Below are 15,834 nucleotides of genomic sequence, written 5' to 3' on the forward strand. Positions count from 1 at the left end.
TTTCAATCTCAGTTGTGGAGGGTGCTGTTCAGCTTCAAATTGTTGTTCTTTCAGTCTTAGTTGTGGAGGGCGCAGCTCAGTTCCAGGTCCAGTTGTCGTTGCTAGTTGCAGGGGTCACAGCCCACCATCCCTGCGGGAGTCAAACCGGCAACCTTGTGGTTGAGAGGATGTGCTCCAACCAACTGAGCCATCTGGGAGGCAGCTCAGCTCAAGGTGCCATGTTCAATTTTAGTTGCAGGGGGCGCTGCCCACCATCCATTGCGGGAGTCGAGGAATTGAACTGGCAACCTTGTGGTTGAGAGCCCGCGCTCCAACCAACTGAGCCATCCAGGAGGCAGCTCAGCTCAAGGTGCCGTGTTCAACCTTAGTTGCAGGGGCAGAGCCCACCATCCCTTGTGGGACCAAGGAGTTGAACTGGCAACCTTGTGGTTGAGAGCCCACTGGCCCATGTGGGAATTGAACCAGCAGCCTTCGGAGTTAGGAGCATGGAGCTCTAACCGCCTGAGCCACCGGGCCGGCCCCCCTAGAGTTACACTTTTAACTCATAAGCATAAATAAAAGAATTAAAAACATTTATATAGATACGGAATTAGCACTACCCATGTATAATGCGCATCTTATTTTTCCCTCACAAATTTGGGCAAAAAAGTGTGCATTATACATGGCAAAATATGGTATATTGCTTATTGAGAGGTAAGCGTTGAAATCTGTAACTATAATTATAGATCATCTCTTTTTTTTTTTTTTTCCAAGTCAAGTTGTTGTCCTTTCAGTCTTAGTTGTGGAGGGCACAGCTCAGTTCCAGGTCCAGTTGCCGTTGCTAGTTGCAGGGGGCGCTGCCCACCATCTCTTGCGGGACTCGAGGAATTGAACTGGCAATCTTGTGGTTGAGAGCCCACTGGCTCATGTAGGAATCGAACTGGCAGCCTTCTGAGTTAGGAGCATGGAGCTCTAACCGCCTGAGCCATTGGGCCAGCCCTAGATCATCTCTTTTTCCTTTCAGTTTCCAGTCTTTGCTTTATGTGTTTAGAAGCTATGTGATTAGCTGCATAAATGTTTAGGATTGTTATGTATTCTTTTTCTTTTTTTTTCAGTTTCTTTTTTTTTTTTAATTTATTTTTTAAATTTATTGGGGTGACAATTGTTAGTAAAATTACATAGATTTCAGGTGTACAATTCTGTATTACATCATCTATAAATCCCATTGTGTGTTCACTACCCAGAGTCAGTTCTCCTTCCATCACCATATATTTGATCTCCCTTACCCTCATCTCCCACCCCTCACCCCCCTTACCCTCTGGTAACCACTAAACTATTGTCTGTGTCTATGAGTTTCTGTTTCTCATTTGTTTGTCTTGTTCTTTTGTTGTTTTTGGTTTATATACCACATATCAGTGAAATCACATGGTTCTCTGCTTTTTCTGTCTGACTTATTTCGCTCAGCATTACACTCTCAAGATCCATCCATGTTCCTCAAAAAATTACGAATAGAATTACCATATGACCCAGCAATCCCTCTCCTGGGTATCTACCCAAAAAATCTGAAAACATTTATGTATTCTTGATGAATTGACTCCTTCATTATGAAATGCCCCTCTTCATTCCTAGTAATATTTTCGCTTTTTCTTGCTCTTATATTTGCTTTTTCTGATATTAAAATAGCTACTCCAACCTTTTTTTAACTAGTGTTAGCAACAATGCTAACACTAGTTAGCAATGTATCTTTTCCTTTTTTTAAACTTCATATCATCTTTTATATTTACCTATGTTGTTACAATCAATGGTGCTTTTATTTCTTTTTGTGTATTTGAGTTACGGTCTAGTGTCCATTTCCTTAGGTCAGAAGGACTCCCTTTAATATTTCTTACAAGCAGCAAGAGAGAAGTTACTCATCATATATAAGAGATCCTTAATAAGATAACCAGCACTGTACATCTGTTTCCATCCTTTTAACATATTTGTGGCTTTATACTTAAAGTGGGTTTCATGTGCAGCATAAAAACCTTTCAACAGTATATTTTCATTTCATCTTGCATTGTCTTACATTTTCTATATATAAATAAGTAGTCATTTATCATTTAAAGAGGTTTAGAAAAAAAGAAACTATATTTACCCACACATTCTCCATTTCAGTTGTTCTTCCTTGGCCAAGGAAATATGGATCTATACAAATCTGTGTATAGATCCATATTTCTATCTGGCATCATTTCCCTTCTGCCTGACACATTTCTCTTAACATTTCTTGCAGTATAGATTTGCTTGTGGTGAATTTTTCAGCTTTTATGTGTCTGAAAAAGTATTTGTTTAGCCTATGTTTTGAAAACGTATTACCTCTGGTTACAGAATTCTAGATTGTTTTTCTCAGTACTTTAATACTTTTGCTAACTACTTTCTTGCTCGTTTGTTTTTGACAAGAAGCCTGCTGTTTTTCTAAAATTTTCCCTCTGTAGTTAACGTTTTATATTACTCTATTTGGTTTTAAGATTTCATCTATTTCACTGCTTCAAAGCAATTTGATCATTACCATTGGTGTAATTTTCATCATGTTTCTGATTTGTTGAGCTTCTTGAATTCTGGGGTTGACCATTTTCATCAAATTTAGAATATATTTGACCAGTCTTTCTTCAAATATGTTTTCTGCCTTCCTTCAGATAATCCAGTTAACACATTAGGCCACTTGAAGCTATCCCATTGTGTACTAATGTCCTCTTCATTTTTCAGTCTTTTTCCCGCTCTGTGTTTCATTTTTGCTACTTATTGATTGCTATGTCTTCAAGCCCATTAATCTTTTCTTCTTTCTTTTCAATCCACTGTTAGTCCCATCTAGTATATATTTTACATCAGATATTGTATTTTTTTAATATCTAGAAGTTTAGTTTATTTAACTTATATGGCTCTACTCAACATGCTCATGTTTTCCTCTACCGTTTGAACATATAAAATGTATATATAAGTATTCTAATGTACTCATCTACTAATTCTTTTATATGGGTCATTTATGCATCTGTTTCTATTGATTCATTTTTCTGCCGTTTTTTAACTGTATTTTCTTGCTTCTTTGCAGGCCTGACAATTTTTAGTACCATGTTTTCCCGAAAATAAGACCTAGCCAGACAATCAGTTCTAATGCATCTTTTGGAGCAAAAATTAATATGAGACCCGGACTTATTTTACTATATGTAAGACCGGGTAGCATATCATATCATATATCATATCATATCATATCGGGTCTTATATTAATTTTTGCTCCAAAAGACACATTAGAGCTGATTGTCCGTCTAGGTCTTATTTTGGGGAAACAGGGTAGATACCAGCCATTGTAAATTCCATCTTTAGATACTAGGCATTTTTTGGTATTGCTATAAATATTTTTGAACTTTGTTCTGAGATAATGTTAAGTTACTTGGAAACAGTTTGATTCTTTTGAAGCTTGCTTTTAAGCTATTAAGTGGGAGCAGAGCAGCATTTGTTTTGTGGATGAATAGCCACAGAACTGATGCTATATCCTTCTGAGCATTCTACCTCATGCCCCATATGTTACAAGTTTTTTCACTCTGGTTGGTGGGAACACAAATTATCTCCAAGCCTCTTGTTCCATCTGATGTTTTCCAGGGTCCTTTCCTCAATCTTGGGTTTTTTCCACCTATGTATGAGCTGAACATTACTTACCTGAAAAGTTGAAGGAAATCCTCTGCAAATTTCTGGATCTCTCTCTCTCTCTCTCTCTCTCTCTCTCTCTCTCTCTCTCTCTCTCTCTCTCTCTCTCTCTCTCTCTCCCTCCCTCCCTCCCTCCCTCCCTCTCTCTCTCTCTTTCTCTCTCTCTCTCTCTCCCTCTCTCCCTCCCTCCCCCTGCAACTCTCACTTCTCCGTGCAGCTCTTTCTTCTTCTCTATCCTACCAATTTTAGTCAACTTGGTCTCCCCAAGTTCACAACCCTTTCTCACCAAAAGACAGAGTCCACCAGACACTATTTGGATTTTCCCTCCCTGCACTGCACCTTGAAATTCTCTCCACCAGTAAGCTGTTACAACCACAGGGCTCACCTTGTTTTGTTCCCTTTTTCAAGGATTACTGTCCTGTGCCTTGTTCAATTTCTGAAAACTTCTAGGCAATATATTTGTTCATTTCTTAGTTGTTTTTTTTCAAGCCTGAAAGCTAAATCCGGTCCCTGTTATTTGGTGTTAATCTGAAGCAAAACGCTCCACTCATATTTTTCACTTGTACTCAAAACACTACCTGTCTACAACTAATTAATTTCCACCTCCTCCCTGTACCTTCTTTGTTCCAACCACAACTCCAAAAGAAACAGAATAAAATAAAATAGGACTGTTCCTCTTCCAATGATCCTTATTTTAGAAAATAGCACCACCCTGTCATCCAAGCCAGGGAACTAGAAGTTATCCTTTTTTCTCCCCTTTCCCTAACCCCATAATTTAATCAGTCACCAAATTCTCTACATTCCCATAGTTATCACCTTATCCTGGAAAATTGCAATCGATTTGTGTCTAGTCGCCCCTTCCTCCAATACTGCCCTGCTCCAATCCATTATTTATCCCAAAGCATCATACAGTTTTCATCTAAAGACAAACAACGACAAAAAAAACTGCAAACATATCTTTAACTTTACATAATAAGTGAGTTTACTGTAGTGGCGTGGGTATAGTAATTCCAATACTATTTTATGCATATTGTAGAATTGAGCAAATGAGTAAATCATTGAAGAATACAGTTGGACTGGAATTAGTTGTTTGATATCAGTATAAACTCTTTACACATGCACACACATACATATATATGTATATACACATATTTATATATACGCACACATGTGAATATATGCAGGTGTATGTATATATTACATATATGTGTATATATACACATGTATATATTTATGGATATATATATATATATATATATATATATATATATATATGTATATGTATAATTTGCTATTTTTCCAATTCTGTGCACTGAAAGGTCCTGGAAGCAATGGCACCCCACTAGCAATGAAAACATCCAGCACTCAGAAGTTGAATTTTAAATGTAATTTTCCATAAAAAAGACATACGATTTCTTCTTGGAAAGAAATGATTGATTCGAAGGCTGAAGAAGGGGGAGTACAAGATAAGTCTGGAAAACAGTGTTATGCCATAAAGTGTAAAAGTGCTCAAAAAATGAGAACATATCAAAAGGAAACAGAAGCCACCCTGAATAGGCTCGCACTAAGCAAATATGGGAACTGATGAGGAAAATGGTTAATCAAAATGAATATTAATGAATTTTAATTCATTGAATAAGAATCCATCTCTTTATGCCAATAGTTACCTAATTAATTAAACAGAAGGAAAGGTTTTTTTCTTACAATGGAATACCATGTAAAAAAAATGTAGAGGAATAATGGATTTATAAAATCACCATTTTGCAGCCGTAACAGTATTATTCATGCAATAATAATCAATAATTGCTAAAACTATTGGATGCAAGCTGAAAGGGGAACATAATAATCTCAAATCACTTCCCCACAAATTACTTTTTAAGTACAAACTGAAAAAGTGGTAATTTTTGAGTGGCATAACCTGGTGACCATTGAAGCTAATATTACTGATAATGGGGCAGACAAACATCACATTCCTTCTTGAGTAATGCACTGAGAAAAGCACAATTAAATCCTGTGATATTTCTTCCAAATATGAATAAGGAAAATCTAATCTGCTGTAAAAGACAAAGAAAGGCTGAGTAACTATACCAGATTATAAGTTAAATAGATGTGAAAATAAATGCAGTGCGTCATCCTGGATTGAACCCTATATCAAGGAAAAATGCTATATTGATCGCTTTGGGGATGATTCACAAAAATTAAATATGGACTACAGATTAGAAAGTTTATGTCAGGTTACATTTTCTGAATTTATAATTGCATTGTAATTTTATAAAGTAATTTTCGTTCAAAGGAAATACACACTGAAGTATTTAGGCCAAAGGGGTATGTTATCCGCAACTGATTCTCAAATGGTTCAGGAAAAAAATTAAACACATATACATTTGCATACTGGCCCTTTCAACACAGCCATGACATATTATAATGCATTTACTTCACTGTGATCATTGCTGATCATACTAAACTGGTGGCCAACTCAGATCCAACTTAGCCAGCACATTGGTTTTCTTTAGAATGTCAGGCTGATATGTACTCAGGTTCTTGAGACCAAAGTCATGTTTCCTAGCTGTTCCTGGGCTACACCTGCCATCCAGGCAGGGATTGGTATTTCATTACCAGAAATGGGCTTGGTCAAACACATACATACACCTAAATGAAACTCAGAACCTTTCAACATCAGACCAGAGAGATTGACCATTGAACTGAAGGATTCAAACTAAATTCCAGTGCTCAGAAGAAAGAAACAGCTTTATCTTAACCTCATGCATCACGAGACTACTGAAGGTGGTTTAAGAATATTTTTTGATGATAAGAGCCAAGCGGAAGATCTTAAAATAGGAACTGACCTCCAAGCCCAGGTCGCAGCCGGTTATCGTAGCCATCCAGAAGACGATCCAAGATTCTGGTGAAGATAGTAATATTATCGGTGCTGTCATCAGGAATATCTGGGGCGTGCTTGGGAGAGAGTCTAAGGCAGTGGAAGAAAATGAGAGGAACAATAATAGTTCTTAATAGGAAACAGTTAAATGTATAAACACTTTAATTCAAGATTTTGATCAATAGACAGGGCCAATTCAAGAGCCCTGTATCTTAACCAAACCAGCAAACACTTCCTATTGTTCACAATGATCACCTGAGTAAGAGGCAGACAGCGGTCACTATACCCGAGGTCGGACTCCACCACTGGCATGAGCTTTACCAAACATATAGTCCAGCCCCAACCCAGCAGTGGAGAAACACAAATCCTGGATAGAATGGCCTTGGGAACAGTACCCGACATAAAGTTGATTGAGCAAATTTTGTTGCATGAATGAACAGGCTTCAGAATAAAAAAGGAAAATTGTGTTACTAAGAACTGATCTCTCATCTAGCCTAGAGAAACATGGGTTCACAGAACAACAGAGCCAGACAGACCCTTGAATTACATCTAGTCTATCTACCTCCCACCCTATGGAGATAGGACAACAAAGCAATAGTAATCCATTCAATGCTAAAGCTACCAGGACTCTTAAGAGATTCCCTAATCTCTCTCATTTTATACATAAGGAAATAAGATCAGGGAGCACACCAAATTTGCCCTCAGTCATATTGCCAGTGAGAGGCAGAGATAGAACAATAAGCAAAGTCTTCCGGTTTTCTGGTGACCCTTAGCTACTTCCTGCTGCTCCACTCTGGACACCCTCTGTAAGCCTTTCCAAGCACTAAGCACTTTACTAAGCACCTAATCAGGCCTAGGCTGCGACTGATACTTCCTCTTCCTCCCCTTTGTGAGGAAGAGCTTGGTGTGGCTGGACAGGACTAGAAATAAAGAAAGGCCCAGGGTGGTTTAGGGAAAAGAGGGATATTGTGAAAGAAATGGCTGTCAAGAATAACATGGGGAAATGCTTGTGACTTATTAAGAAAAGAATGCAGGCCGTAAAGCTGCCCATATGATATGCTGTAATTTGGTAAAAATATATGTTTGTGCACATACACAGCAATGGAGGAAATACAAGGACATGGAAACATGGGTGTCAGAGTGGTGAGATTGCAGGTGGTTATTTTTTTCTGTATATTCTTCTGCATTTTCCAAATTTTTCACAACAAGAAAATGGCACCTTTAGGAAAAGAGTACTTATGTGCATGTATATTGGATCCATAAAAGTTACCAGTCTTCTATTCTAAATAATTGCTTTTGCTTCTAAAAAAAAAAAAAAAGAAGAAGCATGGGTGAAACCAAGTAATCAACTAGGAGTAGGAAATCCAGGGTCCTAGTGCCAGATATATTTGGATTTGGAGTAGACCAATAAACAAGTTACAGTACTGTATCTCCTTAGGTCTCACTTCTCCCCAATCTTACCTTGGACCCAGAAGGTTACCATTAAAGATGTATAATAATTGTACCTAGCATCCAGTTAATCAGGGCTATAAAAGACGCAAGATAACAGTTAAGAAGGAGTCTTGAGAGACAGTCACTATATCTTCCCACCAATATTTATCACTAGCAGTAAGAAAGGTTCCTGTTCTGAAAAAGACACTGAGAAAGATCTACAGAGTAGTAGAAATGTCTGAATTGAATAGTTCTCACTCCAAACTGCCACTCTCTATCTAACAACCTTGGAAAAGTAATTTTGAACTTCAATTTCCTTAATTCATAAACTTACTTAAATTCACTTAATCATTCAATGCATCTTTATTGGGCATCAACTATATGCCTATTATTGCTCTAGCTGTAGTGATAGAGCAGGGGGGAAAAGGTAAAACAAGGTGAATAATCTTTCCCCGCTCACAGGGTTGCTGAGAGAATCAAATGATAAAATAGATACACGTGCAAGGAAAAAGGGAACTAGGCTTAGAGAGTCTGGAGATATGCATTTGAATTATTAGGTTGGTGCAAAAGTAATTGTGGTTTAAAAGGTTAAAAATAATTGCAAAAACTGCAATAGTTATGTGATCGTCAACAAGCCACATAACACTCTAGTAACAGTTTTCTCATCTTTAAAATTAAAATAACTTCACAGATATGTTGTGTTAATATTAAATAATATATTAAAATTCCCAGGCTTAATGCTTCATCTCTAAAAGTATTCAAAGTTTCTTTTCTCTTTTTTAAAAAAATAGTAGTTCATACACTCAAATATATTATTCAAATGTAAATAGTAACAACAAAATATTGGCACCCCCACAAGCCAAAAGCCATAAAGAAAGCTTTAGCCATAGAGGAACTGAAACTCAGTGAAGAGTAGAAATGATTGGCTGGTTTAGTGGACAGAGTGCTAGAAGTGATACAGATTCATTTGGGAAGGGGGAAGAAAGAAGGGAACTGTATGTAGTGCAGAGCTAACCAACTGACATCAACATGCTGAAGAGATAAATACAGACACAGTGGAGTGACAGCCTGTACTTAGCTCAATCCACCCAATATTCTGAATCCACCTTCCATGAGCTGTGGGGAGAAAGGCTGTTGGAGCTCAATTGATTTTGTGCAAAACTCTTTCTCATTATCTCTTAACTCTCACTGTGGGAAATCTTGACCCTGGTTAGCCTAATTTGATTTCTGGGAAATAGGTCTGTGAATTGAATGAAAAACCATTTCTTGGGTTATTGGAAAGAGGTAGAAAGGAGAATCTTCACAGGGTTATAGATGAGCTATAAAGGGCTTCAGAGATTATCTAAAACCCTAAAGACTTTACTAAAAAACTGTTAGGATAAACGAATTCAGTAAAATTGCAGGATACAAAGTCAACATACAGAAATCAGTTACATTTCTATACCCTAACGATGAATCATCTGAAAGAGAAATGGTGAAAGCAATCTCACTTATAATAGCATTAAAAACAAAACAAAACAAAACACTTAGGAATATATTTAACCGAGGAGATGAAAGACCTGTACACTGAAAACTATAAGGAACTGATGAAAGAGATAGAAGAAGGCACAAAGAAATGGAAAGAGATCCCATGTTCCTGGATTGGAAGAATCAATACTGTGAAAATGTCCATGCTACCCAAAGCAATCTACAGATTCCATGCAATTTCAATCAAAATTGCAATGACATTTTTTTTTTTACAGAAATAGGAAAAATAATCCTAAATTTTGTTTGGGACCACAATAGACCCTGAGTAGCCAAAGAATCCTGAGAAAGAAGAGCAAAGCTGGAGGCTTCACAATACCTAATTTCAAGCTATATTACAAAGCCATAGTAATCAAAACAACATGGAACAGGCATAAACACAGGCATATAGCTCAGTGGAGCAGAATAGAGAGCCCCGAAAGAGAGCCGCATATTTAGGGTCAACTGATCTTTCACAATGGTGTCAAGAAATAACAATGGGGACAGAATGTCTCTTCAAGAAATGGTGTTGGAAAAACTGGATATCTACTTGCAAAAGAATGATATTGGACCCCTACCTTACACCACTCATAAAAATTAAATTGAAATGCATCAAAGATTTATATGTAAGACATGAAACCATAAAACTCCTAGAAGAAAACACAGGGGGAAAGAACCTTGACATGGGTCTAGGCAATGATTTCTTGAATAAGTTATCAAAAGCACAGGCAGCCAAAACTAAAATAAACAAGTGGTACTATATTAAACTAAAAAGCTTCTGCACAGCAAAGGAAACAATCAAATTGAAAAGAGACTCTACAGAATGGGAGAAAATATTTGCAAACCATATATCTAATAAGGGACTAATATCGAAAATATATAAAGAACTCATACAATTCAATAGCAAAAGATAATCCAATTAAAATGGGAAAAGGATCTGAATAGACATTGTTCCAAAGAAGATATACAAATGGCCAAAGGTTTGTGAAAACGTGCTCAATATCACTAATCATCAGGAAAATGCAAACTGAACTATGAGATATCACCTCACACCTTTTAGGATGTCTTTTTATTGAATAGACAAGAGATAACAAGTATTGGTGAGGATATAGATAGAAGGGAACACTTACACACTCTTGGTAGGAATGTAAATTGGGACAGCGATTGTGGAAAACAGTATGGCAGTTCCTCAAAAAATTAAAAATTGAACTACCATATGATCTAGCAATTCTGCTTCTGGGTATATATCCAACGAAATTTAAATCAGTATCTCAAAGGGATATCTGCACAATCCCCATGTTCATTACAGTATTATTCACAATATCCAAGATATAGAAACGACCTAAGTGACCATCAATGAATGAATGGATAAAGATGTTTGGTGTGTGTGTGTGTGTGTATACATATATACATTTGTACACGTATATGTACATGTACCAGGGGTGCCAAAAAAATGTATACAAGTGGACACTTGGTCAGTGTTCCACAAGTAGTTTGCCATAATCAGAAGTGTCTGGACGTCGAGGGTAACCACTTTGAACACCTCTTGTAATTGCAGAAGTCAAATGTAACTTGTATTCATCTTTTGTTAGCAGTATATATTGAGTATTACAACTTTAATACAGTTTTCTTTTCTTAAAATGCGTATACATTTTTTGACACCCTCTCTATACATAATTCAGCCATAAGAAAGAAGAAAATCCTACGATTTGCAACAACATGGGTGGACCTTGACGGCATTATGCTAAATGAGAAGTCAGACAGAGTAGGACAAATACTGTGTGACATCACTTCTATGTGGAGTCTAAAACATCTGAACTTGTAAAAACAGGGAGTAGAATGGTGGTTAACAAGGTCTGAGGGATGAGGGAATTGAGGTGATATAGTTTAAGGGTATAAACTTACCACTCATAGATGAATAAATCCTGGAGAGCTAATGCACAGCACAGTGTTACTGTCAACAATACTGTATCATAAACTTTAAAGTTGCTAAGAAACTTGTTCTTAACTGTTCTCCACACAAAAAAGAAAAGACAAATATGTGAAAGGATAAAGGTGTTAGGTAATGCTACTGTAGTAATCCTATCGTAGTATATAAATGTATCAAACCAACACGTTGTACACCTTAAACTTACACAATGTTACATGTCAGTTGTATCTCAGTTAAAAATAATTTTTGCATCTCAGTTAAAAAATAATTTTTTCCGGTTCCTGTTCAGATCATGTCTCTGCACTGCTTACAAACTTTCTATAAGTCTTCATGCCTTAGCAAATAAAATGCAGTTCCTTCGCCTGACATTTGTGGCCTGCTGTAAATCTGCAATCTGTTCCCAATCTACTTTTACAGCTGCAAATTCCACTACTCCTTCTGACCAGAAAGCATGGCCAAATCAGATTACTCACCATTTCCCAATCCTCCCCATGTGTTCATTTTCCAAGCCCAGTCAGTCCCATAAGTGGAAAGGGCTAGCTAAAGATTCAGCTCTGGGGATGCTAGTTATATACTGAGAAGGGAATGAGGAATGCCTGCAATTAAACAACACACATTCTAGTGTCTTTACTGAAGCCATTTAAAAATAAGCTGAATTTTGGGGAGAATATGCCGAATCCACCTTAAAAGGCAGCTGTGCTTTTCTTAAATAGCTTCTGTAGACTGGTAATGAAACTAGAGAAGTATTGGCTTGACATACCCACTCAACACGTGTCCCACCTGTCCACACTATTTGCTGAGTTAACATAAAATGAAAAGTAAGATTTTCACGCCTTCCTAATAACTGAAAGCCACTGTGTCACAGACCTCACAAACACATGGGAAGATTTGACTAGTATGTTGTGAATGATTCAAAACAAGGTACTAGACCTTAGAGACATGATTCCATATATGAACATAAGCAGACATGCCCCAACTTAAAATGGGTTGTGTGCCAAAGCTTGCAAATAGTTTAAGGTACATGCTTCCTTTGAAACAATGCCACATAAAAGGGAGCTTGTTTTCTAGGTAAGGCTACAAGTCTTTATTTCTCATTACTTATCTGAATGATTGTAACCATATTGCCAATGCATGAACACTGTTTCAGCAATATTTCTGATTAAGTGGACTTTAATAGGCCAGTCTGAGAACCATTTATAACACTAGCTATGTGGAGACAAGAATGTGACACAAAAGAAGGGGACACTACATACCAGGAATATTTTCTTCCCCACTATGGTCAAAACAATAAGCTGACTATCAGCTCAAATCTCTCAGTCAATCCTGGTGGCTGGTATCTTTACAGTGGAGAATGCTAATGGTCACTACCTTAACCAACAGACCACATTTAGCATCAGTAATACTGAGACACACTTGCCTTCAGGCGTGATGCAGTAGGAAGTCACAGCATCACTTATCAGGTATTCTTGATCTTAGCTTCAAATGCCCAGCCATGACCTGTGTCACAAATGCTTCATTTGTACTTCAAAGGGGAAAATGTATTTATTATTCCTCTAAGTCCTATAAGAAAATTGCACTTGCCCCATTTTAGCATAGGCCAGCCAATCATGTGGCTGACTTATTAAGTATTCAGAGATTGAGGGATTACTAAACATAAGTGTTCATGTCCATAAAAGAAACAGGCACATGCCTAATTCTTACTCAAAAGTGGCCAAATGCATGCAAAGCAATACATTGCAGCAGTTAATAGCATGGACTTTGGAGCCAGACTGTCTGGGTTTCTGTCCTGTCTCTGCCACTTTCTAGCTGTGTGAGCTTTCGCAGGTTACTTGACTTCTCCGTGCCTCCATATTTCATCTGTGAAACAGGAATAATAGCAGCACCTAACCAGTAGGTCTGTTATAAGGACTATATGAATTCACAAATGTAAAGGACTTAGAATAATGCTTGGTACCTAGTAAGAGTTAAATATAAGCTTTAAGGTAACATGATGGAATATGAAAATTATAAATAAAAATAAAGTCTTGAATTGAGTTTCAAAAAAATCTAATTAGAGAGCAAAGGAGAGTTTCCTGTTTGAAGCAATGTCCGGAAAACCATATTATGTGTGAATAGTTGAAAGTAGTGAGAGTTACACTGTAGACAAGAAAGCTTGGAGTAGCTCTGAGAACAGTTATATGGAAAAGGAAACAAGTGCTGCTAGGCATTAGAGGAAGGTGGACTTCCGCTCAATACAGGAAACACTTCCCAGCCTCTAGAGCTATGCCCTGTGGTAGTAGTGCAGTTTATCACCGGAGGGGTTCAACCTCCTAGGCCAATCATCAAGTGTAATGCAGGAGGGACTCAACTGGGGGTAGGAGCTTAGGATTGACAGACTCTCAAGTCCCACATCTGGTTCTGAAAACGTACCATTTGACAACTGAATGGTAAAAAGTATTAATGAATCGATTCCATAATAGATATTGCATGTACATGGCAGGGATTGGACTTTTCCTACTTATACTTCAAGTCATAATGGGCCTGAGACATACCCACCCCACATGTGCTCCACCTGTTCACACAATTTGTTGAGTTAAAGTAAAAGAAAAACGAAAGCCTTCATGCTTTCTTAGTATTTACATGTGCAGCCACCAGGTGCCAATTTATTCTGAGATTAAGAGGACTGAGAAAATACCTTTCAAGATGAAAAGAGATGCAAAGACTGACACCTTTGGTACAGTGGCACCAAGTCAGGCTATGGATGTGACAAGGAAACAAATAAGCAACCCCCAACCATTCCTTCTTAAGTTCACAGTATCTGCTGTCACCACCACACAATCCTAAAGCAGACAAAGTGTTGATATAGGGTCGTGTCCCTCCAAAATAGTGGTCTCCAATCTATTCTTAAATATGTAAATATGAGGCTTTGTGCCCAATGTCTTTCATTTCCCCTTCCATATATTAGGTTGGTGCAAGCGTAATTGTGGTTTAAAAGGTTAAATATAATTGCAAAAACCGCAATTACTTTTGCACCAACCTAATACAGTCTCCACCCTTCTCCACCCTGTTCTCTTTCCTATAAAACTGACTTGTATGAACTACATCTACAGGACTCCCATGGCCTCTAGCTTCAACTTGGGTTTGGCTGAAGGTCAGACGGAGGAAGACTCAAGTCTGGTTACGTAATCCCCTGATATTCTCTCTCTCTCTCTCTCTCTCTCTCTCTCTCTCTCTCTCTCTCTCTCTCTCTCTCCTTTGTGAAATCTCCTCCATTAAAGGTCTCTGCACCTCTTAAGAAAGCTTGTTTTGTATGACATACCTGCTGTTGGCCCTAGGTTCTTTTTCTATCCATTGGGTTCCCCTATGCCCAGACCTTTACAGTTAGTTCCTTTGCAAATCTACCCTCCTCAAGTAATCTTAACTGAAATGCCTCATGTGTTTTCTTTGGGATCCTGACTGATACACATCTCAAGTTTCAACAAATTGCAGTCAGATCTGGACAGAGAGGATCCATTTGGCACTTGCTTGCTACTTACATTTCTCCATTATGAAATTGCTTATCTTCTGCCATTTTGGCCCAGAAAAATGACAGTTTCATAATGATCCTACTTAACACTGTTCTCATTTGTTAATGGTCAAAATACTGGACCAGGAAGCAGGAGTAAAAAATGTTTTATTACATGAAGCTGAAATTGTTCCCTGTAGCTTTTCCTTAAGAATGTGCGACTTGGATCAGAGACTGGCGTTGTAGACCTATCTCTACTATTAATTTGCTATGAGGTTTTAGAAAAATGAATTTTCTTTTCTGCACCTTAATTTATTCATGCACAAAATAAGGGATCAGACCAGATGCTGTCTACAGGTTTCTCCATGTCTGCTATTCTAAAACCAGAATCCCATATCCCTAGCTATCCTGTCAAGAAGGTATGAAAACAAGCAAACAAAAAGAAGTAGCAGCTCTGTTAAGTATCAGAACTACCAGCATATACCACCATATATTTAAAAGTTGTATTGGTTCCTTTATTTCAAGTTAATGTAAATACAGTGCGAAGCCTAATCGTCAGAGCCAGGCTTTTAGTAGTCTCATCCCTTCAAAGTATGAATTGCATTGGACTTGGAAGAAAGTAAACAAAGAAACAAACAAACAAACAACAGTTTCTAATGCCCCTGTATTAAATCCAAGCACTTCTCTCTGCTTTTCAAGTAAGATCTCTTGGTCTCTTCTTTAATATAATTATAAAAAGGCTTGACTATCTGATTTTCTGAGCACCAACAAGATGTAAACAACCCAATGTAAACAGGAGAGGTGACAACATTGATGATGGAGATACAAAAAGAAAAAAAGCAGATATGCAATGAAGATTATAAATGGTCTTTTTTAATGAATGTTCTTTATGATGATTATAAAGTTACCAAGAAAAGGGACTATTCTGTTCAAAATCCTGATTTTGGATTA

The 15,834-nt window shown here is 37.5% G+C and overlaps 1 protein-coding gene across 4 annotated transcripts in view; it reads right to left on the reverse strand.

Moving 5' to 3' along the window:
* GABRA3 (gamma-aminobutyric acid type A receptor subunit alpha3) overlaps window positions 1-15,834 on the reverse strand; it is a 199,786-nt gene that overhangs the window by 102,612 nt on the left and 81,340 nt on the right. For all 4 annotated transcript variants that reach the window (XM_019711246.3, XM_019711247.3, XM_019711245.3 and 1 more), the window contains exon 3: window positions 6,504-6,625. In XM_019711246.3, coding sequence (XP_019566805.1) covers window positions 6,504-6,625 — 122 coding nt within the window. The remainder of the gene's footprint in view (window positions 1-6,503; window positions 6,626-15,834) is intronic.

The sequence above is a fragment of the Rhinolophus sinicus genome, chromosome 18 (assembly GCF_057876585.1).
Source record: "Rhinolophus sinicus isolate RSI-liver-muscle chromosome 18, RSI-T2T, whole genome shotgun sequence".
NCBI lineage: Eukaryota > Metazoa > Chordata > Mammalia > Chiroptera > Rhinolophidae > Rhinolophus > Rhinolophus sinicus.